This window comes from Magallana gigas, chromosome 1 (genome assembly GCF_963853765.1).
Source record: "Magallana gigas chromosome 1, xbMagGiga1.1, whole genome shotgun sequence".
Classification (NCBI taxonomy): domain Eukaryota; kingdom Metazoa; phylum Mollusca; class Bivalvia; order Ostreida; family Ostreidae; genus Magallana; species Magallana gigas.
In genome coordinates, this window is record NC_088853.1 from 15,860,038 (window position 1) to 15,887,254 (window position 27,217).

Here is a 27,217-nt window from a genome sequence, read left to right on the forward strand (position 1 = left end):
ATTAAGGAGTCGCAATAATCAAATCATAACCCATCAGACCAACCTTAAAATATTAGGCGTGGTTCCTAGCAATAAACATACTAATCTATATAAAAAATCCAATCTTTTAAAATTTATGATATGAATAATTAATAGATGATTTTTTTTATGAAAAATATATTCATATAAAAACTCTTCTTTTAAAAAGACTACTTTGGTCTTAAATTTGTCACAACCGTCCAGTTCTGCTAATGACCATCATTAAGGTTAAAACGGACGATGTTAAAAACCACCGAACCATTTTGAATTTGTTTCAATATCCCAAAAATCTGTCTTAACCTACGTAAAATATTTCAGATATTACAAACACTTTCCATTATCGACTTTCATAAACAATACTAACGACGCAATGTTTCTTAGTAAATTGAATATCTGACTTATAGAAAGATGAAAACCTCTAAACAAATTAATTTTATTTTTTCAATGTTTTGATCTATGTTCCATCTCTGTTGGGGGATGGCGCAATAACCAGTAGCGTCCTGATCTTATCGACAAAGCCACACACTACTTTTCGGCTAATCTTTGTACAGACATTGTTTAACACGAAAAACATCAATAAGAGTCCCCTGTCATATCATACATATCAATCAAACATAGAGAAAAAAATAATACCGATCATTATTGTACCAACTACATGTAGACCACCTATTTTTATTTCTCTGTTTCCTGGAAACACTCTTAAAATTTTTATAAATTAATCACCAATGGCCATTGGCTAAGTATACTCGTATAGATGTATTGTTTGCAATGCAGTACCGGCAAAATCAAAAGATTTTTCTACGCGCAGATCGAGAGGTGTGGGATGGTCGGGGTCTTAAAACACCCGAAATTTACATACCAGTGAAATTACATGTTAGTTAAACAAGGCCTCATACTGCAATGACATTATTGATATAGGACTAATTTAAAAACACCTTGAATGCAAACAGATATTACACATTGTATGTTTATCAAAACAAAAAAAATTGGTCAAGCATTTAAGAATGTTTAACCTTTCATTTTTTATAGACCCGTCAAACTGAATTTCCCTATGTCGGTGACCAATAGAAAAATGTCATAGCCCAAGAAACCTCGCACTGTGACCTCAGTAACTCACCCCGCCTTTCACTACACTGTGTTGTGTGTCAAGTCAACTGCAAAACCTGTGTTAGGGACCACTGTCTCTCCGATTAATCAATATACCACAAAGTAGTTCCGTTTAAAAATCGGGGGAAGCCACTAAGAGAAGCATTAATGTGAACTTCATTGTAATAACTGTGATATACCTGTGTGTACCGTAACATGTCTATTGTCGAATTTTCATAAAGGATACACTCTACGTGAGTCATTGAAAGTGATTACATCTTAATGCAAGATTTTGAAGTAATGTAGAACTTCATTTGCACGAAATATGAAGATATTGTCATTGAGTACAAAAACCTGCCTCACAAATCGTCCTCCATGGTTATTAATCAGGCGGAGATTTGGTGCAGAGAAATCAACGAAATTATCCACAAGCTTCAAACTAAGACAGAAGAAATGAAAAAGGAGCATCTAACTTTTCTCCACAACCAAGAAGATGAAATTAAGAACAACATGTAAAGCAAAGCATTTTAGATCTGAAGAAAATCAGAGAATGAGACGATTTATATAAAACCGCCACATACAAGTCAAGAAATGCTGTACTGAAGATGTACTGAAGAAGCTTACACCTAAACCATCCTTCCAAGTTTTACTACAAAAAAAACAGAATCCGAGCAAACTAATCCATGAAACAGTTAGACCACCTTGCGACCAATAGTCAGAGTTTTCCTCAAACCAGACCCCTATAAGAGAACCAAAGATTATTGCATCTTTCACCAGTAGATATACAGAGGGTTACAGGGAGTGACCTCTCTAAAAAAGAATGAAATATAAGCCTTTGATTCAAACAATATTTTATTCAATGTAATATATTGAATGGGATAAGGCAGCAGGCACAACCTATTTTAACCCTCTCCCTGAATGTTGGTCATCGGTAATGACACCGTCATTAAACTCTACAGTGACCAAAGCGAACAGTCAATTGAAACAAAGCCCCAGAACGAGCCAAATGATATAGCTTAGCTTTGACAAAAAATGGAGATCTAATGTATGCTGATCATCAAAATGAAACTGTTAACATTGTAAAGGAAAAGGAGATATAGGAAGTAATGAAGCTTGTAGGATGGGGACATTAAAGTACCAGTGTTACTACTAATGGTGAACTTTTGATTATGATGAACAATGATAAAAATAAACAGGCAAGGGTCGTGATTTTCACTGGTATTACGGAAAATAGATTATCCACATACTCACAGGGAACAAAAACTTAAACATCTGTGTTGCTGACTCAAATGCCCAGACAGTTGTTGTCGTACATTCGGATGGACAGCTCGGGAAACAGATAGTCACAGATTGCCAGAGTAGAATCTTCAAGATTCATAGTATAAACAAATGCTTTGTTTACATAGCAAAGAATTGTAAGTTCTGTAACTCGCATACAAATGAACGAATGTCACTCTGGTTGCCTATTAAAAATACCTCACTGAAGTGAAGCATTGTAAACATTCAAATCAGAAAAAAAAATATTAACCCAAAAAATGACCATGCCACTTTAAGGAAGCATACAGAATCTGAGTTACATGTAATTCCGTGAGATCACAAATCTTACTTATTATGTATCTAATCAATGACTGAAAGTTGAATGTCGTGTAAATATGATCGGAAAGCATTGTAAGTAATCTAAACGTTTTGATAAAGTATTTTTGGTGTGAATTATTGAGAATTGAACAACAAAATATTGTAAGAGATGTTGATTTTATCAATCATTCACTAAACGTTATTAAATTTTGGTTTTATTTCTTGGCCAGGTCTTACTCTGTCTTTGTTTACGTTATAAATATCTGACTAGAACAACACTACCACGTACATAGTGAACTTCAAATTTAACATGCATCAATAGTTTGATAAATGCCTAACTTGAAAAGTGTTGCTAGAATCCTGTGTTTTGTTTTGCTTTAATGCAACATACCATTTTCCGTGCAAACTGTATAAAAGTTTCGAAGGTTTTTGGAGAGCTTGATGAATAACGTTTAATCGAGAGGAATATGGGGTTCTAGCAGCGAGTTTGATGAAACTGAGATGTTTTGCCATCCCTTGATATGTTTATTGTTTTGTTGAAACAGCGGGGTAGTGTTGTTCTATCTATTTTTTTTAGATAGGAATATACGTAAGCTATTTATAGTTACTGGTATCACGTGATTATGCACGGATGTGGCAGCAATGTTCGACTTTATCACATTGACAACTTTTTTAAAGGATAACACCAAGTGTTTGGACTGATTCAAAATAGTTATCCAATCTTACAATTTGTATGTAATAGTCAAAATAAAACGTTAAGTTGTCCATAAGCTTCCTGAACCTGTCTGCATGTCTGTCTGTAAATCATCCGTCTGTAAACTTTCCACAAAAATTTGTACAAAACATTCTAATGGGAAAGAGGATGCTAAATTGTTAAAAAGGGGAAACCTTTTTTTCATAAGGAGAGATTATTGCAAAACAGTAAAAATGCTGTGTGTGTTTAAAATTAATAGTGAAAATTCTAAATTCTAATGTTCACCCCTGGACCTTTACTGTGGCCCCAAAAAATTTCTTCTCAACAACTACAATGCTACAATTTGTGAGACTACATGTACTATGCAGGCATCCCAAGATAGTGTAGATTCTAAATTGTTACAACCCTTACCTCTTGACTAATACTGGGGCCCCAAGAGAGGTTCAAAATCTAACATAGAAACTCGATTATATGAAAAATTTTCAATATACAATTTATGAGATTCCCATGCAAGCATCCTCAAATTATGTAGATTCTAAATTTTTAAAATCATCAAAACTAATACGATGGCCCCAAATGGGGCTAAAAGTTAAACATTGAAATATATAGAGAATATGTTTCAAAATCTTTTTTGCTAGAGCTACAAGGCTAAAACTTTTGAGATTACTAGGCAAGCATCTTAAGATAGTGTAAATACTAAATTTTTTAAATCATGAATCCGGACTAATACTGGAGCCCTAAGAGGGAAAAATATTAAAAAACTGAAATAGAATGATACCAGGAACTGTTCTTCAGATGAGCAATGTGGCAAGGTCTCTAGTTTTTTTTAGAACAACTTTCTGATTTTTTCACAGTGAGGATATATTGACATAACAAACTGACTAAGTTTTTATTTCTTAAAATACAAATTAAAAAAGAACAATATCTTTTTGTACTGCAGATACAATGTATGGATGAATATCCTCCTTGTACATGCGTCTATTTATTGAAAGATTATTTTTGGGCATTCATGTCTTTCAATTTCATTACAATTTCTCTTTTGCATGAGTGAAAATACATAACCTCTTGATTATTGTTATCTTTAATTGTTTTTGTGCTAAAAGTTCTTATTCGTCCATAATTCGTAGAACAGATATGACATTCTTGTCATATATTGTAATGAAGGGCCGTGGTAACTAAGTATGACGTCATCTCACACGATGCTGAACCCGCCATCCATGGGCGTGGCCAATCCTGTCATGTTGTCAGCAGCCGGTGAACACAAAAAGACTACATAGTCCCCGATCTGAGAAAAAAATAAACATTTGCACGGAATATTAAAGATTTAAATTGTATCGATTTCAAAAAAACTTCAGATAAGTTTAGTTTTTGTTGCAAGAGGGAAGGGTTATGTAATTAAGCCTAAATTACATGATATTAAAATTACATGAAATTGAACACTTGAAATTCACGGAAGCCTCTTTCGTTGATACCCTCTTTACACTGGTCACTGAAGGTGGGGTATTGTTGAAAGAAGTAAACGTTATTGTAATTTGTGTAATTGTAACAAAATTGGTGATGAATTTCATGTTATATTAGAATGGAAGGCATTAAGAAGTCAGTTTTAGATACATATTACTGTTCTTCTCCTAACACTAAAAGGTTCTATGAAATCATGTCTTCAGCCGATTACATCACATTAAGAAAATTGTGTTTCTTTACTTAAAACATTAATCATACTGTTCATTCACCCCACTTACTTTCTTGAACTTTACAACTATATTGTATATATGTAAATATGTTTGGTCGTCTTACGTGCCTCTTGTACCATTATATGTTGTTGAGTGAAATAAACTGAACTGAACTGAAGTTCCATATTTTCTTCAATTTTTTTAAAATACTGATAAATGTAGCTTGCATATTGTAATCAAGTCATAATGTATGATCTTATAATACAGTAGAATTTTTAGATTTTATGGTAGCTAAGTTCTTGGTATTCTTAGGTAGCACTTCCTCAAACAATTTACATCCTCGATGATAACAAACTAAGCAAGAGTTTTCTTTGTTACTGGAACTGAAGACCGGCGCATCCACGAAATTACGTCCCCTTGGGATAAGCAGAAAACCGCAAATCCACGATAATCTGCCCCCACCCCCCACCCCCCCAGGAAGTTAAATGATTCCACAGTACTTGTAACATTTAATTTTTTACATTTATGTACTCTTGCATTAGAATGTCTTTGAACCATTGACCTGTTTCGTTTGGAATGTTTTTACATACATGTACTCTTGCATTAGAATGTCTTTGAAACATTGACCTGTATTGTTGTGGTAAATTTTTACATACATGTTGTCTTGCATGAGAATGTCTTTGAATCACTAACCTGTTTTGTTGTGGTGAACTTTTTCGTGGGATACGTTTTCCGAAAATTTTCCTTAAAGAAAAAAATAAATTGTTTAGGTCTTAATATTTATTCTTATTTCTGTTGATCTACTAGATATATGTTTAACAAGAGGCCCATGGGGCCACATCGCTCACCTGAGCAACAATGGGCGTTCAAAAGATATTGTGCCATATGGTCCTCGGTAAAATAAAAAAAAAATGAATATTGTAAAGTATTCGAATTTTACACTTATTTTTGCACACACGTAATCTTTGATATTGTACCTTCATGAATTATTGTTTTTATACAGAATAAGAAAATACTACGCAAGATATTGACAGTGTACCTTCATGGAATACTGTTTTGACACCGAATAAGAAAATCCTACGCCAGATATAGAACTATATATTTGGTAGGGGTACACTGTTATATAACTTCTAATTCCCTGTATTTTTGTTCTGCCCCCCCCCCCCCCATTTAATAAAGCGATCAAAATATATGAGAGCATATAGGTACATTTTCTTCCTCAACTACATTTTTTTTTATATAATTTATTTCTTTTTCAAGGAACAGACATACAGAAAAAACATTCAGTCACACACACACACATACACACCAACACTTATGAAAAAACACCTAAATGTATTATTTAGTGGTAACTTGCCTACATGAAAAAAAAAGAAGAAAAAAAAAGAAGTTTAAGTGACAAAAGAGAAATAGAATAATAGTCATTATGAAAATAAATTAGATGTCAGCATCAAAGATACCTTTCCAACTATCTCATAAGTTTTCAAAATATTGTAATTTATATATAATTACAAGTTTGTATTGAAGCATATCTTTCAATATTGTATTTTAGTTTTAAATGACAAAGGAAACCAATTAAGCATGGAATCTTATTTGACATAAGACAACAATATATATATATTTTTCATATAAAGAATTATAAAATTAATGACTTTGTTATGAAACGACAATGGAAGTTGGCCAAGTATAATATTAGACATATTAAATCCGACTCTTTCAGAGGTCTTTCTGTAAATGTATCAACTAAGTTCACTCCACAGGGTATGTATTTTCTCATAAAAAATAAAAACATGTATAATAGTTTCAACATTACTTTTACAGAACCCACATCTGTCAGTAGTTTTGACATTAATTTTTTTAAGGTAGAAGCCAACTGGAAGAATTTTGTATAAAATTCTAAATTGAAGCCATTGTACAGAAGAATCTTTGGTAATTTTAATACAAATCTTTAAAATGTCACGTACAGTAAGATCTTCAACATTGTAATCCGTTAGATCTGTTTTCCATATGGTTACAGCAATTGGAACAACTACATTTTCATTCAAAACATTATAAATAATTTTTGTACACTTTTCATGGGGTATAACTGTTTATAAAAAAGGGTATAAATGGATTGGGATTTCTTTTAACAGAAGTCCTGTCTATATTAGACATTTTGAAAAACTTAAAAATTGCTTTTTTTACACGATTATATTGCATTGTACATATAACCCGGAGACTGTATTTACATTTAAATTCCTCAATATCTAAAAAATTACAATTTTCATCATAAAAATCTTATATAACCTTTACACCGGTCTTGTACCAGGCTTTAATGAAAACATATTTATTTGCTATGTGTATGTTCGAGTTATACCACACTGAAGTATTTAAAAAAACTATTTCTTACCTTTGGGTGATTCTTATAGGTAGTAATAAAACATAACCATGAATTTAACATATCTTTCCAAAAATCATTGTTTACCTTGTGTAAGCATTCAATTACAAAACTAACACCAAAATCAAGCAATTTATGTAAAAAATTATTTCCATAAATGGTAAATAAAAAATCCATCCACGGTTTGTGTGCTTTTGTAAGCCTTTTAATCCAAGAACACTTAAGAGATGTTATAAAATTGTTAATGTCAACCATTTTCAACCTTCCTGACGAGTAATCCTGAGTATTGACTGACCTCTTAACTTTATCAATCTTAGATTTCCACAAAAATTCTAAAATAGTTTTGTTAAGGTATGAAATTGTTTCTTTCTTTAGATTTGGTAATGATATGAATAAATGATTTAGTTTTGGAATTAGCAAACTTTTAATAACAGTAATTCTACCAATGGGAGTAAGAACTCGTCGTTTCCATTGCTGGACCATAGCTATAATTTTTGGAATTAGTAAATTATAATTCATATCGACAATATTATGAAGATCTACCGAGAACTGAATTCCTAAAACGTTAAATGTTGTTAACCCCCAATCCAATTTCCATCTTGTGTGATGATAAACCTGATCTGAATTTTTTTTTTGATCCAACCCAAATAATCTTTGTCTTAGATGTATATATTTTAAGACCAGAAAAGCTAGAAAAAAATTATATGGTTTCTAGAGCTGCAAAAAGAGATTTTGGTGAACCATCAAGGGCTAGTGAAGTGTCATCTGCATATTGTGATATCGTATGTTCATTATCGTTAATAAAATAGCTTTAATGTCTTTGTTTTGTTTAATCATTATTGCTAGGATTTCTGCACACATGATGAATAAATATGGAGCAACAGGGTCTCCTTGCCTTCCTCAACTATTTACTAGTTTTTGTATTTTTAAAAAATATAATAGTTATTGTATTTTATCAAAAAAGTCCTACATGTATATATGTGAAGAAGAAAATTGAACCTCAATGCGCTCAATTTCTCAAATTAGAAATATTCAACAATTTAATTTGTCTTCTCCATGATAATAAATTGACTGTTGTTTACATCGCGTAAACTCGTGACTTTTATAACTTTACTCACACTTGATTGATGAATACACTTGAATGAAAAATATTGTCACGTGACTTGTTAACGAGCTATAAAAATCAATGTTACCGTATTGACAGGCACATCACTCTAATTTTCTATGGCCCACCCATTATTTTAATGTTTATTCAAAAATGACAAATGGCTACAAACCAGGATAATTTTCCGCTGTAATATTTTCTTAGGAATAGCGATAATTCTTTTATCCCCGCAATAGAAATGTGTCAGAACTATGGAAACTGTTTTAACGATGTTTTTTTTATTTACTCACATTTCACATTATTCATTGTATAAAGTGGGGGCCCCAGAGAGTAGTTATTTTGTGTACATGTATTTAACATACTCTAATTCATATAAAATTCCTAATAATCAAACAAATTTTCAGCGTCAATCGTAGAATTATAAGCAAGATGACATAACAATTTTGCTAGGTTTGAGTCATATTTTGCTTAATTTGTGCAGGTAAACAGTAAACTGTTTGATTTACCAAAGTCTCTGTTTGATTTGATACGTAAAAATCAGGAAATACAAGCGACAGTTCCCAGGTTAACGCAAAGAATAAATAAAAACGAAACGAAAATCACAAGCTAACACCACCGTCATATGTAAAAACTGTCAACGCATTTAAATATTTAGCCTCAATTTACTTCACAAAATCGGCACCAATGTATTTTGCATGTTTCAAAGATTCCCTTCGTACACGAACTGTTGCACAACAAGCAAATTCATCATTGTCAGATCGATCCGTTAATCGTAGGCAATCGGTTTTTAGAACGCAGTTCGCAGTTTGCAATAAAATAGTGAACTGCGTTCTATAACATAAATATATATAATAAAAATTTAGAATTCATATTAGGGGCTCGAAATGTTCAGGGGCATCTACTGGTGGTATACCACTGCCATCATGAAAATTTAATGAGATGGTCTACTCTACCTTTTGAAATTTTGGTCTTTTCGCAATCCAATAGTGAACTGCGTTCTAGAATGCCGTTCGCAATTCAAAATTTAGAATTCAATATTTGGGGCCCGAAATTTTCAGGGGCATCTACTAGTGGTATTTCACTACCACTGTGAAAATTTGGTGAATCAGCTATCTCTAGGTTTGAAGAATCGGGCTTAAATGCAATTGAATAGTAAACTGCGTTCTATCTAGAACGCAGTTCGCAATTCAAAATATAGAATTCATATTTGGGGCCCGATATTTTCAGGGGCATCTACTGGTGGTATACCACTGCCACCATGAAACTTTGGTGAGGTGGTCTTCTCTACTTTTTGAAATGTTGGCCTTTTTGAAATTGAATAGAACGCAGTTCGCAATTAAAAATTTAGAATTCATATTTTGGGCCTGAAATTTTCAAGGGCATATATAGGTGGTATTTAATTACAACTGTGAAAATATGGCGATGCAGTCATCTATAGTTTCTTAGGATCGGGCTTATATGCAATTGAATAGTGAACTGCGTTCTAGAACGCAGTTCGCAATTCAAAATTTAGAATTCATATTTGAGCCCCGAAATTTTCAGGGTCATCTACTAGTGGTATTTTACTACCACTGTGAAAATATGGCGATGCAGTTATCTATAGTTTTTGAGAATCGGACTTAATTGCAATTGAATAGTGAACTGCGTTCTAGAACAATTCAAAATTTAGAATTCATATTTTTGGCCCGAAATTTACAGGGTAATCTACTGGTGGTATACCTTTACCAACTTGAAAATATGGTGAAGTAATTATTTCAACTTTTTGAGATTCTGGCTTATTTGCAATGGAAAAGCGAACTGTGTTCTGGAACGCAGTTCGCAATTCAAATTAAGAATTAAAAGTTTAGACCTGAAATTTTTAGGGTCATCTACTTATGTTATACCATTACCACTATGAAAATATGATGAAGTTGTCATCTTTAGTTATTGAGGTTCGGGTCTCCATTTATAAAACACTATCCATTTTAATGGGATTTTAAACATTGGGCTTGGAATCATCGATGTTTACTTAACAAGATTTTTTTTCGGGGGGTTCACCTCAAAACATGACTTAGAGAATATAATTTCCCAATTTTTCTTTTGTATTTTTGCGGGTATCGGCTCGCCTTTGAGACTGATATAAAAAATGAGATGAAAAACATTTAATTATGTTGGGTGTAAGACTTTTCCATATTGTAAAACTGAAGATATCATTTAAATTTTTACATTAGTTGTTAGGGGGGGTTGTTTGTTATCATCAGATGTGATTAGTCAATGGTATGATTAACAATCCTAGTTTATCATATTGTATCATATTTCATATTTAAATGATTTTTAGAGTTGCTGATTTAGAAGGGGATGCTACACGTCCACCCCCACCCCCGTCCTTTTGAGAAAAAACCCTCCCTTTAAAAAAATAAACAGAAGAGATGAAAAAGGGAAAGGAATCAACATATTTTATAACATATAAATTTATATATATATCAGGCTATATATATATATATATATATATATATATATATATATATATATATATATATATATATATATATATAAATATATATATATATATATATATATATATATATATATATATATATATATATATATATATATTACATCAATAGAGGTTTGCTGTAAATATGTTTGTGCATCTTTTGGTTGTAATGTCGGTTTTCAAGAAGCACGGGAACACCAATGCAGAAGCTTATTTCACGGTTTCGTTTGTACTTAATCAAATCTAAAAAAAAAAAATTAGGAGCCCCTGAATGCTTCGGTGCTTGGACCTCCTAAACAAGCTGGAGTTTCTATGCAGTGCCAAACCCCACTCCCTCTGAAAAACCCTGAAAGCGAACATGTACTTCATACATCTAAAATGTTTTAGCAGAAAACAAAATCTGCAAAATTTACACAAAATTTCCTTTCTTTTGCTTTATGTCCATTTTTGTTTGAGCCTAATTCCATAATGTAATAAAAAAATATCGAATGTTATGTCAGGAATAATTTATTTCATTTTTGTATTTTGAACAATTATCTTTCATGACATTGATCTTTATAACAATCAAAATTCGATAAATCGAGCCCAAATAAAGTACTACCCTTAACAGTAACACAATTTCTCAAATCATATATATATATATATATATATATATATAGAGAGAGAGAGAGAGAGAGAGAGAGAGAGAGAGAGAGAGAGAGAGAGAGAGAGATTAAATAGAGTTAAAAGAAGTTGAGAGAAATATTCAGTATTAGCGTATGTGTATTTTCAGTAAGATCAACAGTTTATAAACTTTCAGGGTCAAGGGTAGGGGCCATTAATGTTTCCGAGCCCGGTGTTCAAAATCTTAAATCACAAAATAATTAATATTTGACATTTAAGGGCCTTATATCTCAAAAACTAGAAATCACCACTTCACCATACATGTATATTTATGATAGAAGTGGTCAACAACTATTAAATGACACTAAAAATTTCAGGCCCCAAATATGAATTCTAAATTTTGAATTGCAAACTGCGTTCTAGAACTTTTAAATGACACTGAAAATTTCAGGCCCCAAATATGAATTCTAAATTTTGAATTGCAAACTGCGTTCTAGAACTATTCAAATGCATATAAGCCCTATTCTCAAAAAACTATAGATAACTGCATCAACATATTTTCACAGTGGTAGTGAAATACCACTAGTAGATGCCCCTGAAAATTTCGGGCCCCAAATATGAATTCTAAATTTTGAAATGCGAACTGCGTTCTAGAATTCACTATTCGATTGCGAAAAGGCCAACATTTCAAAAACTAGAAGGACCAACTTACCAAATTTTCATGATGGCAGTGGTATATCACCAGTAGATGCCCCTAGAAATTTCGAGCCCCAAATATGAATTCTAAATTTTGAATTGCGAACTGCGTTCTAGATAGAACGCAGTTCACTATTCAATTGCATATAAGCCCGATTCTTAAAAACTAGAGATAGCTGCATCACCATATTTTCACATCGGTAGTAAAATACCACTAGTAGATGCCCCTGAAAATTTCGGGCCACAAATATGAATTCTAAATTTTGAATTGCGAACTGCTTTCTAGATAGAACGCAGATCACTATTCAATTGCATATAAGCCCGATTCTTAAACACTAGAGAAAGCTGCATCACCATATTTTCACAGTGGTAGTGAAATACCACAAGTAGATGCCCCTGAAAATTTCGGGCCCCAAATAGGAATTCTAAATTTTGAATTGCGGGCTGCGTTCTAGGACGCAGTTCATTATTCGATTGCGAAAAGGCCAACATTTCAAAAAGTAGAGAAGACCACCTCACCACATTTTCAAATTTTCATGATGGCAGTGGTATACCACCAGTAGATGCCCCTGAAAATTTCGGGCCCCAAATATGAATTCTAAATTTTGAAATGCGAACTGCGTTCTAGAATTCACTATTCGATTGCGAAAAGGTCAAAATTTTTAAGATAGAGAAGACCACCTCACAAAATTTTCATGATGGCAGCGGTATACCACCAGTAGGTGCCCCTGAAAATTTTGTGCCCCAAATATGAATTCTAAATTTTGAATTGCGAACTGCTTTCTAGATAGAACGCAGTTCACTATTCAATTGCATTTAAGCCCGATTCTTAAAAACTAGAGATAGCTGCATCACCATATTTTCACATCGGTAGTAAAATACCACTAGTAGATGCCCCATAAAATTTCGGGCCCCAAATATGAATTCTAAATTTTGAATTGCGAACTGCTTTCTAGATAGAACGCAGTTCACTATTCAATTGCATATAAACCCGATTCTTAAAAACTAGAGATAGCTGCATCACCATATTTTCACATTGGTAGTGAAATACCACTAGCAGATGACCCTGAAAATTTCGGACCCCAAATATGAATTCTTAATTTTGAATTGCGAATTATTCGATTGCTAAAAGGCCAACATTTCAAAAAGTAGAGAAGACCACCTCACCAAATTTTCAAATTTTCATGATGGCAGTGGTATACCACCAGTAGATGCCCCTAGAAATTTCGAGCCCCAAATATGAATTCTAAATTTTGAATTGCGAACTGCGTTCTAGATAGAACGCAGTTCACTATTCAATTGCATATAAGCCCGATTCTTAAAAACTAGAGATAGCTGCATCACCATATTTTCACAGTGGTAGTGAAATACCACTTGTAGATGCCCCTGAAAATTTCGGGCCCCAAATATGAATTCTAAATTTTGAATTGCGAACTGCGTTCTAGAACGCAGTTCACTATTCAATTGCGAACTGCGAACTGCGTTCTAAAAACCGATTGCCTTTATCATATAGTGTCATGGCTTCTTTAAACAAAGAACCTCGCTTTAGAATTATGGAATACGAGTCTTGGTAAAATGGGTAAGCAAACCCATGCCGGGGCAAAATAAAAGCCGGGGCAGTTCGGCAATCGTCAACTCCAATTACGCTTTATTTTGCAGCAATATTTACAGCGAATACAGATATACTGGTCAGTAATTATCTTGAAATCTTAATGAGATTGGCAGATTAATAACTGTCAATCTTTTGTTTTGCCCTGGCCCGGTCATGCCTACCCATTTTACCAAGACTCGTGGATGCTATAAATTGCTTGAAACACGCTTTTTCTTTCTTATTATTTTCGTAATAACTAAGATTTCAGCCCATAATTTTTGCAATCTATATTTTCCTTCCCATTAGGAGTATTCATGCTAAACCACGTTGAATTTGCCTCAGTAGTTCTTGAGAAGAAGAGTTTTTAAAATGCACCCCCCTTTTTTTTTTTTTTACAGCTTTGAGGTTTTCTCCGCTTTCAATGAACATTTTTCTTTCATTTCTGCAATTTATATTCATCTTTCCATAAGAATGTTTTGAGCCAAATTGGGTTGAATTTAGTTATGTGGTTTTAGAGAAGAAGTTCGAAATGTGAAAAGTTTACAGACGGACAGACGGACGGACGACGGACAAAATGTGATCAGAAAAGCTCACTTTAGCTTTCAGCTCAGGTGAGCTAAAAATTGAATGCGTTCCGAAAATAAAGTAAATAATGTTCATCTATCAATTTTATATATAGAAATTTAATGATATAGATTAATTGACCAAATATTTTTATACGTTTGAAAAACAGCAAGAAGCAAGCGTTCACAAAAATACATAAGAAATACAAAAAACATCGTAAGTTCGCGTAATGTGATATTTTTATCTAGCTTTTTAGAGTACAGGTGGTGCCATGTTTACACTAAATTCTATAGTTGGACATAACTTGATAGGATGCCACAAGGTACAGAGCTTACCATGATTTCTTCACGGGACGCTCCAGTCTCTTTCTGCAATGCATCCAAAACGGGTTGAATAACTAAAAAATAAATAATTTTTTCCCCCAAATATTTTTTGTTAAGAATAACAAACCAAAGAGGGTGTTGCAAAATAGGGGGATCATCCCCTAATGTGAAAAGGGCCTTTAAATACCCGTAACACTTGAAGAGTCATGTCTGAATATAGACACATAACGTAGACGACTATATTAACATAGTGGGTATGTTCCGACTGTAGGCAAAATACACCAATATTTTACGTGCATTTCTATCAAACACAGTAACCATTATTGATTTTCATAAATTTTGATACAGTTAGGAAGATGCCAATATATTTTGTATTTAATATTGATTTTGACGCTCCAGTCTCTTTCTTCAATGCATCCAAAACGGGTTGAATAACTAAAAAAAAAAATGTTTTTCCCCAAATATTTTTTGTAAAGAATAACAAACCAACGAGGGTGTTGAAAAATAGGGGGATCATACCCTGACGTGAAAAGGGCCTTTAAATACCCGTAACACTTGAAGAGTCATGTCTGAATATAGACACATAACGTAGACGACTATATTAACATAGTGGGTATGTTCCGACTGTAGGCAAAATACACCATTTTACGTGCATTTCTATCAAACACAGTTACCATTATTGATTTTCATAAATTTTGATACAGTTAGGAAGATGCCAATATATTTTGTATTAAATATTAATTTTGTATTAAATATCAGTTTGATTTCTACTGTAAGGCGTGTTAAAAATATTATTCTTTGTAGCTACATAATTAATCGGACTCCTCAAAACAGTCAGAATTGTAATAATAACTATGGCATGTTTCTCCGTGTATAGCATCTAGATAAACGCCTAGTCTAGATAAAAAGGGGGAACAAATATATCCGTGCATATTTTCATCTACCTACTGTAAAAGTGGTTATTTACGCGTGGGGGATATTTAAACTATATAGTTACGCGGCAAGCGTAAAATATCTCCGCGCGTATGGTAAAATATTAAACAATTTAGAGTGGTTAATCACGTATCTACGTTAATTCTTAATCTCAAATTTTCTTAAATTTACATTAACCACTACCACCCCCCCCCTCCCCCGCACGGACTAGATTTCGAAGATTTTGGAAATGTGCTTTTTTTGCTTCTTAAGAATGACATTTACTCAGAATGAAAACAATCTACTGATGATAATGAAAAACCATCTATTGTATGTTATATACCTTTGATTGTATTGTTATTTTTCAATTTCACAAAAGTAGGTCAATGACCTACTATTTGACTTAATAGCCATTTAATATTCTTTTGAAAAATCAAGAAAAATCCCATAAAATTTTACACTACGATTGAGCTTTTCTAAATTGTATTAATATTACAAATAATAAAACACTTTGAAAAATAAAATACAGTTTTTAAATGGTATTGGCACTAAATGGGTACAAACCATTAAGATTTCAGCAACAATTTTTAAAAATATTTCAGTCCGAATTTCCTCTATCAGTTTTTAAATTCCTACCGATTTTTGATCCAATATAAAAAATTGAATGATGATAATACTAAAACATTTATAGTATTGAACTACTAATATTGACCTTATTCTGTTAGCATAAAGTTCATATGAGGTTAATGATAAAAAAAATTGAGATATGGTGTCTTTTATCATTTTTAAGCGTTTTTCAATGTTTTTGCAATATGTGACATTATATTATTTTAATGAACAAGTGAGGGAAACCAACAGAAAATATGCAAAATTATATAGACTTAAATATAAAATATTGACTTTTAATATAAGAGTACCGCCCAATTTTTTTTTTTGCGGAAAACAAAATTTGCAAATTTTAGTCCGAATTTCCTCTGTTTGACTAAAAGTCTTTTTTGTTTGAGCCTAATTCCATAATAAAGTAAAAATATTGAATGTTTTGTCAATAATTATTTATTTCAAAAATACTCTTTTTTTGTGTTTGAAACAAATTTTACTCATTAAATTGAACTTGTTAACAATTCAAATGTTGAGAACTCAAACGCTGAGTAAACAACACCCTTAAGATTTTTTGGATGAGTCAGCCCCCACCCCTTTTAAAAATGATGCTACGTGTCTGATTTTAAAAATATATAACTTTGTTCTCTAGTTTACATTCGGCAAAAACGGTTCATAGTTCAGAATGTTTTAATAACAAAGAACGGTTTTAAATGGAAATCTACAAGTGCACTCACGTATCTGTGTGTGTGTGTGTGTGTGATAACAATTAAATAATATTCTCCTTATTCAAAGATAAATCTATATGTTATGTTGATTTATCATATAGGGCAAGTTTAGACAGTCATTGGTTTAACTTCCCATTCGCGTCCCATTTGCTGTTAAATCATTTTTTTCAAATTCCATCATGCATATTTGTTTATGTTAGATTAAGTCGTCTAGATTAATGTACGTCAACGAGTTGTATACAGAAATATGAACACACGTATCTACTTCATGTCAGTAAAGGTCGCTATTACCTAACGACACGAAACCACCACTCCATTGGTGTTTAGATAATAAAGGACTTGCATATTACTGTAGTGGAGGAGGGGGCTGTTCGTTTCAAGTTCATGTTAAACTTTAGATATGCATTATATTCTATATTGAAATTTAAAAAAAAGTACTTGAGGACAGGAACGCCCTCTTCCCGATTCAGATTATTTATGTTACCCCCCCCCCCCCCCCCCCAACCAAAAAACCCCCCCAAAAACAAACAAACAAACCAAACAAAAGGAACAGGGAAAAAAATCCTAGTAAATCTTTATATTCAGGTTTGGGGTGTGGCACATAGTTTTAAATCATTTTCTTTTCGTTAATTTTTAGAGGTTTCAAAGACCACATTTTAGAAACAGATATATGCTATATTTAACTTCAAATTGTATATTTTCGATTGATTTGGTAGATGGAATGGCACTAAAAGAAGTACATGTATAAGAATAAGTTATCTAAGGAAAAACACGAAAACAAAACCCAAAAACATTGCAGATGAATTTCACGATATTTTGCTTTACAGCGTTTTATAAAAGGAAAGAGATCCCAGATTTTTTTTTATTGAGACAATTGATATTAAAAACTAAATACGTATTTTTTAATTTAGATGGCAATCAATTTTGTTTTGGTTGCTTTATTTTTTTTTTTTTTGCTATCGTGTCTACCTTTTGCTCGCATGCAGTGTACATTTCCCACCTATATAATCTTAAATATATAAAATTCCTATTCATTACACATGTTACTCTAGTATTGCATTTAGAATTTGTATAGAATTACAATACTTAATTTTCTCCTAGGGGAGAAATTAACGATGGAATGACGTGGAGAGGGGGCGGGGGCTTTCTATAGTATCTGTGATTTGATTAAAGAAGAATGTACATTTTGAAAAAAAAAAATGGGCCAGGCCCCTAAAGCTAGCTAGGTCCCTTAATGGTTATCGTAATATTTATATATATATTTATTCCAATATTCAAAAAACAGGTAATATCAAAGTCACGTACAATTAACACATTAATACATATACTATAGTCTGTCCCAAGTTATTGCTTCCATCACTTTTTGATGATTTTAAATAAAAATACACGTACTTGTGAGAGAAATCAAAATTATATCCAAGATATCTTCATTGAACAATTATCATTTTTGACTCATAAAAAATCACATGAACGAAAACAAATTTCTTACGGAGATTTATAATGGGAAATGTTTACATCTGTTCTCCATTCGGAAGTACTCGGGATACCTCGCGCAATTTTTCAACGTTATCTTCCGGGCTTATTAATGGCTGATGCAATGCAAAATCCCCGTAGAATTTCTATTTCCGGATGTGTATTGAAACCTAAAGCAGTAGAGGGAGCGTTTCAAAACAGATAATCTGGACATTTTTCATATTAGTGGATGAACGTAGTTTGAGCACAAAGGTATTTATAATTATTGAAATATCAAGCAAAAAGTGGTGAAAGCAAAAACTCGGGACAGAGTATAGAGTAAATTCGGTTTTATTTTTCCCGTTTCCGGAAATGACCGAAAAATTCTAACTTACTAGGAGTATCAAGAACGGACGGACAAATGGCGTTGCAAGTCACCCCGAGCGGGGCCAGTTCCGCTGCTATGGTCTAAAAATAGAATAAGAAAATTTAATATTTAACACTGATAAATTGGTAAATTGTTTTCAGGTGCAGGTATATATTCATGCAATTGTATTTCATTTATTTTTATATTCCCGTGAATCCTGAGGGTCAGTAAGGGAATAAAGATTATCATAGCCCTACTCTGTTTACAATACTGTAGAAGCCAAAAAGAAATCACGCACTTCCATAATTACGAAACATCTGCATTTTTTAAAACTGATAGTTGCATTCCTCAACACCCCGTGACTTCTACTTTTTACGACAGTGCGTCACAACAAGGCGATTTTAGAGCATTGTAAAATATTTTATACCACCAAACTGTTAAGCATTGAATCATTATTTTTTGAAAGATATAGTCTCATAACTGCAGCAGTGTGTGCATACAAATTGAGTAACGCGCGCTAGCAGAACTCAGCTATGTTAAGGAAGGTCTAAGAATTCTACCACGTGTGATTTAGAAAAATTTGCATAAGCCCCGCCCCTTTTTCATGAGATTTTACGAGATATGGGTATTTCGGTAATTAACAAACATCTACCAAAATGAATATGATTAATTATTGGGTTTGAATAGTTCAAGAAAGGTGTACTGAAATAAAATCATAAACTGTTCTTTATATCTCGCGAAATCATGAAATTCCTAAGTCGTCTGATGACGTGTCGAGGCTGACTACGTCACATCGGCGCTTGCAGCTGTGATCAGAATAAACATGTGGACTTCAGTGATGTATCTCGGAATTTAACTCATTTACAACCAGCGTGGACAGAAATCGGCATAGGATTCAACTGAACAAGGTAGGATTTATCTGTACTTCCCCTAGATATTGTTTTATATTATTTAATATTGTTGGATGGAACGGAAACGAAGTGAAATTCCTCGGCTTCGATTTTGTTTACTTGTTTACATTTGTTTTTCATGTAATATTGTGTTAAAACATCAGTTTGGTGACTCAGTTAGGCAAAGTAATTGTTCTGCGTTTCGCTAGTTTTGATCATAAAGAACATTGAGGCTCATTGTAGCTTTTTACTGGTCTCATATCGCGATAATATTAGATCGCATTTCCTCCATGTTCAAAGTACACAATAAAAAGTCCATGGCCAAACACTGTATGTGCTAGCACTACAAAGATTACTGTGAGGAGCTGGAATGATTATAGACAAGATTGTAATGTTGTTTAAGTAAATCGAAATGTGTTATTTTATTCAGCCTTCTTTTATGAAGATCTAATTAATTTTATTTAAGACAAACTTAAAGTGTGTTCAAACTGAATTTCCACACATTTTAAAGAATAAACATTTGATTTAATATATGCCTGTTGTAATATCACTACAATTGAAACCGCCATTAATATGCCCTATAATAGAGTAATGTTTCATTTTCATGTTATCTTTAACACAATGGCTTGCTTATTATGACACATTATTCATTTTCAGGGTTACTTAGGCAGTAGATGGTCCACTGAAAACACTTCTTGGGATGTTGATAAAAAGTAGGTACTACAAATGTATATAAATATTTCTTTTACTCACTAACTTCAACTTCATGCATAGTTTGTTGTTTTTTAATATCATGTTGATAATGATACTAATGTAACCTTTTAAAATAATTTGCATTGATATCTATTAAAATGAAATTTGAAATTGATCCTATTCATCATTTCAGGTATTGGTTTTCTTATCAACTGGACTACCTCCTAATATCAAAAAGACAGAAGAGAAGAATATGTAGTGTGCAAGAAGAATTGTCAATTTCCATAAATTACACATTATGACTGAAAAATACTAAAAATCAGGAAACACTACTCTTGTTGAACAGTTTGAACAGTTTGTCACAGAAAAGCAATCTCTATAGTATTTGTAAAGTTGATTATCAAAATAAATTCTTGATAATATTGATATATTGTTTCTTCTTGCTTTCTTTAATTAGTACTAAAATATCAATTATGATTACAAGTAAACCTGATTATACATTAAAATAATTTATTCACCAGCATAGTAACATAAAATATTATGAAACATAAATGTGTTAATTACAAACTTAACACTTACACCCCCCCCCTCCCCCCAATAAGGGAAACTATAATGAAATTATTGTTTTCCAATTTCAACAATTTTATAATGATGATTGGTGTGAACAGAAACAACATTTTAACATTATTTTAGTGAAATTCACACCGTTAAATTATTTTAAGAATGAAAATTAAAATCATGATCTTAGTCAGTGTTGCGTTTGAATTTCACGCAAATGACGCTGAAAGTAAAGTGGGTCAGATAAAATGCAGTAGTGCAAGGGCATACACTTGATCAAATATATTGAAAATTTCCATGTCTTACCATTGTATCCCTATTATATCAAAAAGTGCTGGGAGCTGTATGAAGTCGCTACGCATTTCATATAAATAAGCGTTAATTGCGGGAAATCCCAGTAAATTGCTGTTCATACACTGTTTACATTGAATTTAATAATTGTTCTTACTTGAATATTTTAAGCTCCCAGCACTTTTCGAAATTTTGAAGGTTCATTTTACAAGTTAGAAACAGAAATAAGTATATTTGTTTATGTTATGCCCTTGCACTTTGCATTTTTTCGTATTATTCCTGGTTCATATATTTTTAGCAGTATCACGTGACAGGGTATTCCCAAGAGACTCAAAAATTGCTCATCCGATAACAAATTGTTTAATTTGTATAATCGATAAAATATCACTTTGTTTAACAAATGTTTGGAGTAGAATACCAAGATTGTTCAAAGGCTAACATTTTATGTGATAAATATCGCTATTTTTGTATGGACGCCCTTAACATAGCTGAAAACTTTTTACAGGTGTGTGGAGTTCCCTTAACTACTAATATAATTATACACTTCATTTATATCATTCCTCATTCTTTTACAGGAATGCTCACGTAAGTTTTATTTCACATAACAATTGTCCACAACTTCACTTTTAATGTCCTGAAATGTGTTTATGCAAAGGTAGTGCAGAGGTTTAATGCTGGAGATTCGATTAAATACTTTACAGTCTAGTATATTGAAAATGGGCATTGATTTTAGATGTAATTTTTTTTTCGCTGTATGATTTCGCGGATTGAACTTAGATATCATCAATTATTTCTTGTTCTTGGCGACTTAAATTTCGCGATTAAAGTTGGACTTAGACCTAATGTGATATACTTTAAGAAACAAGCATATAATCCGAAGGAATCTGGTGTACAATTAGATTATTGGATGCGTTCACGTTCCCAGATCTGAGATCTTTAATCAGCTAAATAGTTATTGTCATACCTTAGTGAGGCCAACAAGTCCTGTCTTAGAAGAGCAGTATCCTATTGTTAACGGGCAGGAGAGTAGTCCAGCAACAGACGACATGTTGATGATTCGGCCCCACCCTACACAGCCAATCAAAACAAAATAATCAACGATTTATCAATTACGACTTGTCCGACCATTGTTTAGCCATCTATTTGCTATCTTTTTTGTCTGTCTGTCTGTCTGTCTGTCTGTCTCTCTCTCTCTGTGTGTCTTATTTTCAAACTGCTCTCTCTTTCTCGCCTGCTCTCTCTCTCTCTCTCTCTCTCTCTCTCTCTCTCTCTCTCTCTCTCTCTCTCTCTCTCTCTCTCTCTCTCTCTCTCTCTCTCTCAAATCTTTGCGTACGTGTTTTCATCCATATTTTACCTTTCTTTTTCATGGACATGGCGAAGTTTTTAGACAGGAGAAATGGGGCCGTCAGATTGATTGCCAGATCTCTATCCCAGCTTTCCGGAGTTTTCTCGTCCATTGTACAACGCTCATAGCAGCCTGATAAATAAAGATGTCTATGACAACCCCCCTTTTTATGAAACTTGATATAAATACAACGTATTTGATTAATTTAGTTCATTGATATAATGCACTAAATTATACCATTGTATCGTTTATTACCAAGAACCATACGATTCATAGGTTTAGCGCTTAGCATTAGTAAAGTTAACAAACATATGTATACATTTTTAAAAACATCACAATCTTGTATTAGAGACATAACAGACATACTTGGCCGTCTAAGCGATAAGTAAATTGATTGAAAGCGACTCCATTGTTGAATAGAATTCTAACATACGGTATTGTTAATACATTAGAAGTGTTTTTTCCGAGCTCTGCCGGAAAGGCCAGAGAAGTTGCGATTGAAAGCCCTGAGTGCTCTTCATGCACACAAGCGCACTCACATGCCGAAACATGGGCACCTTTGTAAAGACTATCAATAAATGTTTAAGACATTACGTTTTTAGAGGTACTATTTTAACAATCAGAAACTCACGAGAGAGATTAGGGTTTAATTTAGTCTATCGACATCAAAGCTTTTTATCTGCAGCTCTTGATTTCCTTGTGCGTTTTATCCTGAAAATTGTCTGTTTTTATTCAGGTCACGTAATGAAGACACATTTCTTTTAAACAATATTGGAAATATTATATTTCTCCTTCAGTCATGCCTTTGTATAATAGTATTTATTACTCAAATCATCTCTGATAGTATTCCAAGGTATGTTTATAAACGGTGTGGTGTTTGAATAAGAGACTCGCCGCGTTGAATAGGACTGTGAATAGGTCAAGATTGACACAGTTAACTTACCTGCGTTGTTAACTAATATATCTATCCCCGACGGGACTTTAGACGCTATGGTACTGCACAGTTGGTCAATGCTTTCCCTATTCAGAAGGTCACATTCAAAAAAGAGGGCCTCTTGGCCAGATCTAGATATAGAAGTAGATACATTATTGTGAACATGCATTTCTAAGATATATGTATTTATAATATACCATTTCATATACTCTGCGCCAAACAATTTTATTGATTATTGCCTTCAACAATTAAATTTACTTTTCTTTGGTCAAAATAAATTATACTTCATTGAATTGTTTGAAAAAGTTTGTAATTCACAAGGGTCGTGATTTCGTGTAATCTTTTAAAAGTTCACAATTATACAGAGATTACTTGTTTCAAAACTTGAAGCGGCTGTAATTTGGCGGGAAAAAAAGGAAATTTCCTTGCAACAAAAATCTACGAGAATTATACTTATAGGACTCCACACGATATTTCATCATATCTGTACTATGAACACTGGCTTACATTTCTTTGATTTTCTCCATGTTTTGTTTGACGGTATCGGACATACTTCGGTCAGTGCCCACTATTCTACACCCACCCTCAGCTAATGACACAGCAATGGCGGACCCAATACCCCCGCCAAACCCGGTGACCAAAGCGGTTCTACCTGTAAGGGACATTATCACCTGAAAGAGAATTAACTAAGGTGAACAAAGGTAGCAATAACGAAAAGATGAAAACAAGAATGGCGGATCAAATCCCTCCGCCAAAACTGGTAACCTTAAAAAAAATAAAGGTTTGTACGAGATAAACAGACATTGGTGGATTAAAACAATGGATGGTTAAAGAGTAGGTTTGGGGATGGAGGGATGACACGCATAAGTTACAATTAAAGTATACCGTTAAGGAGGTCCAGTATCTGAGAACAAGGCTAAGCACTAAGCACAGGGAAATAGGCTTGTTTGAGGGGAACTGGAATCTTGCTGACTCCCTCGATGGTATATTTTGTTTAATTATTCCAATACAAACAATCAACCAGAAAAGTTAAAATTGATCTAATTCTTCATGTAATAACAAGTTATAACTTGAAAAGAAATAGATATCAAATTTAATTTCATGAGCGATGTATTGTGACGCATGCTATGTTATACGATAAAGATGAAAAAGCATAGCCAATCAAAATGGACGTTGTAATATAGAATTGAATCATATAGGTATGAATATTCATGATTTTATTCAGAATATTTCGGAACTTTTCCTTTGGTAAGCAGAAATGACTAAGTGTTTCGAATAAGTATGCATCAGTTCATCTAACTGACGCACTTTTTTGCAGGGATTCAGTTTGCTTTGCAGGGAAACAGTCAGTTTACGGCGATTTTCAAGGAATCAGCAAAATATACCGAATTACTCTTATATATTGAACAAGAGGCCCATGGGCCACATCGCTCATCTGAGGAACAATAGGTATGATAAAATCAGCTTAATGGAGTCATAATACAAACAATCTTGATATTGTACAATAATACATGTAGATCCTGTAAAAATAAAATCCATTCCCCCCCCTGGATATTCTTATGTTTATAATCATTAGTTTAATCATTAGGATGATTTTATAGTCATATCACATGTTGAGTATTGCAGTTCTCAAAAAGATCCTTAACAATTGTTTATATATGGGATATAAAGCTACATCAAACTCTGAACCTTTTTGTGAGGCCGAAACATTGTCCTGGAGACAAAGTCTTAACAATTATAAAGAATCATGTGGCTGATTAGTTTCTGAGAAGAAGATTTTTAAAGATTTACTCTATACATTCCTATGTAAAACTTCGAGTCCCATTGTGGCCCCATCCTACCCCCGGGGGTCAGGATTTTCACAACTTTGAATCTACACTACCTGAGGATGCTTCCACACAAGTTTCAGCTTTCCTGGCTGATTAGTTTCTGAGAAAAAGATTTTTAAAGATTAACTCTAAATATTCCTATGTAGAACTTCGACCCCACCATTGTGGCCCAACCCTACCCCTGTGGGTAACGATTTTCACAACTTTGAATCTACACTTCTTGAGGATGCTTCCACATAAGTTTCTGCTTTCCTGGCTGATTAGTTTCTGAGAAGAAGATTTTTAAAGATTTACTCTATATATTCCTATTTAAAACATTTGGCCCCACCCTACCCCTGGGGGTCATGAATTTCACAATTTTGAACCTACACTACCTGCGAATGCTTGCACATAAGTCTCAGCTTTCCTGGCTTTATGGTTATTGAGAAGAAGATTTTTAAAAATTTCTCGAAATTTTTCATTTATTTCTAATTATCTCCCCTTGAATATGGGTGTGGCCCTTAATTTTCACAACTTTGAATCCCCTTTGCCTAAGAATGATTTGTTTTTAGTTTGGCTGAAATTGGCTCGGTAGTTCTTGAGAAGATGTTGAAAATGTGAAAACAGACGGACAGACGGACAGACAGACGACAGACAAAATGTGATCAGAATAGCTCACTTGAGCTTTCAGCTCAGGTGAGCTAAAAATGAGTGGATGTAAAAATAAATAATTATGTCAACAGACATTAATATTGCAAAAATATATATTTGGAGATTTTGCATTCAAAATAATGATATTATTTAAAAATGAAGATGCAGTTTTTTAATTAATAGCGTAGAGGGTCACTTATAATGTAAAAGATAATAAGAACTTGGTATTGAAACAGGTTCAACATTCACAGCATCTAACTGAGCCCTATTGATATGCACACGTGACCTCCAAAGTCGACCTTTTTATTTCTATCGCTGATTACATACATCGTACAGTAATGGCATGAGGTACAAACTGTTTGTATTATGTAATGTCTAACTACTTATGATTATCAGTTTAATCAGAATTCTGACAGAGATATTAAACATGTCGTGAGTTTCAACAAACTTACCTTGACGTTTGACACAGTTAAATGCTTTAAGGTATCCGACCCATATTATGATCCTTTCAAAGCACTTTAGTTTATTAAAATAAAAAATGAATACTAAGAATATCAATATGATTATGCTTTGATACTTGATGCAAATTGATACTTGAAAATTATGTCAAAGTACACTGAATATTAAGCCCAAAATATATGTTATGCATCCAGATTCATTAAATCTGGGGATATAATGGATCGAATACCTTAATGTGGGATGGGACATCTGTCGATAATAATGTGGATTAAAGTAAATTATAAATAGAATACTTTCACCGCTTTAGAACTTTAAAACTTTACAATATTTAACCAAAAAAAAAAATAGCTTTTAAAAATATTTGGAGCGGTAAAAAATATAAAAACTCTAGCAGGATTCGAACTCATGACTTGCAGACTCATAGTAAACCATCTAGCCCACTGTGCCACGCTGTTAAGTGACCGTATTGAAAGTAAACTACCTATAGAATTACACTTTATTTTATTGTTTGTTTAGATAAACAAACGTCACAATATGGAGGTGACCTCTACCACCTTAAACATCATATTATTCACCCCACCTTAAAAAAGAATCATTTACACCTAAAAAAATATATAAATTGATATAGACATTAAACATGTACTTACTCGTGAGCAAGCTTTGGATTATGTACCTCAAGGTGTAGATCGCGCAAGCGCAAAATAGCTAAGCCACAGCTGATAAAGCAAATTCGTCTAGTTAAAAATGAAAAAAA

At 33.0% G+C, this 27,217-nt stretch overlaps 1 protein-coding gene and 1 long non-coding RNA gene across 2 annotated transcripts; one reads left to right on the forward strand and one right to left on the reverse strand.

Annotated features, from left to right (window-relative positions):
- Window positions 1-4,295: 4,295 nt before the first annotated feature.
- Window positions 4,296-27,189, reverse strand: LOC117688204 (D-beta-hydroxybutyrate dehydrogenase). Its single transcript, XM_034466015.2, has 9 exons — window positions 27,111-27,189; window positions 24,053-24,216; window positions 23,555-23,676; window positions 22,621-22,743; window positions 22,231-22,334; window positions 18,863-18,935; window positions 14,791-14,852; window positions 5,737-5,787; window positions 4,296-4,658 (listed from the first exon to the last, which is right to left on the reverse strand). Exons 2-9 carry the CDS (start codon window positions 24,208-24,210, stop codon window positions 4,566-4,568), a joined length of 786 nt encoding a protein of 261 aa, XP_034321906.2. The 5' UTR covers window positions 24,211-24,216; window positions 27,111-27,189; the 3' UTR covers window positions 4,296-4,565.
- LOC109619205 (uncharacterized) lies at window positions 19,375-21,752 on the forward strand. Its single transcript, XR_004599301.2, has 3 exons — window positions 19,375-19,742; window positions 20,382-20,437; window positions 20,611-21,752. It is a non-coding gene; the product is annotated as an uncharacterized lncRNA (long non-coding RNA).
- Window positions 27,190-27,217: the final 28 nt, after the last annotated feature.

What these genes read in the sequence shown, in the direction of transcription:
- LOC117688204 (XM_034466015.2), bottom strand. Translation starts at nt 24,210, where the DNA reads ATGTCCCTTACAGGTAGAACCGCTTTGGTCACCGGGTTTGGCGGGGGT. An exon ending in GTCCGTTCTTGATACTCCTA is followed by an intron (nt 14,853 to 18,862) that starts GTAAGTTAGAAT and finishes TTTATTTTTTAG; the next exon opens with TTATTCAACCCGTTTTGGAT. An exon ending in CGTCCCGTGAAGAAATCATG is followed by an intron (nt 5,788 to 14,790) that starts GTAAGCTCTGTA and finishes TTTTTCTTTAAG; the next exon opens with GAAAATTTTCGGAAAACGTA.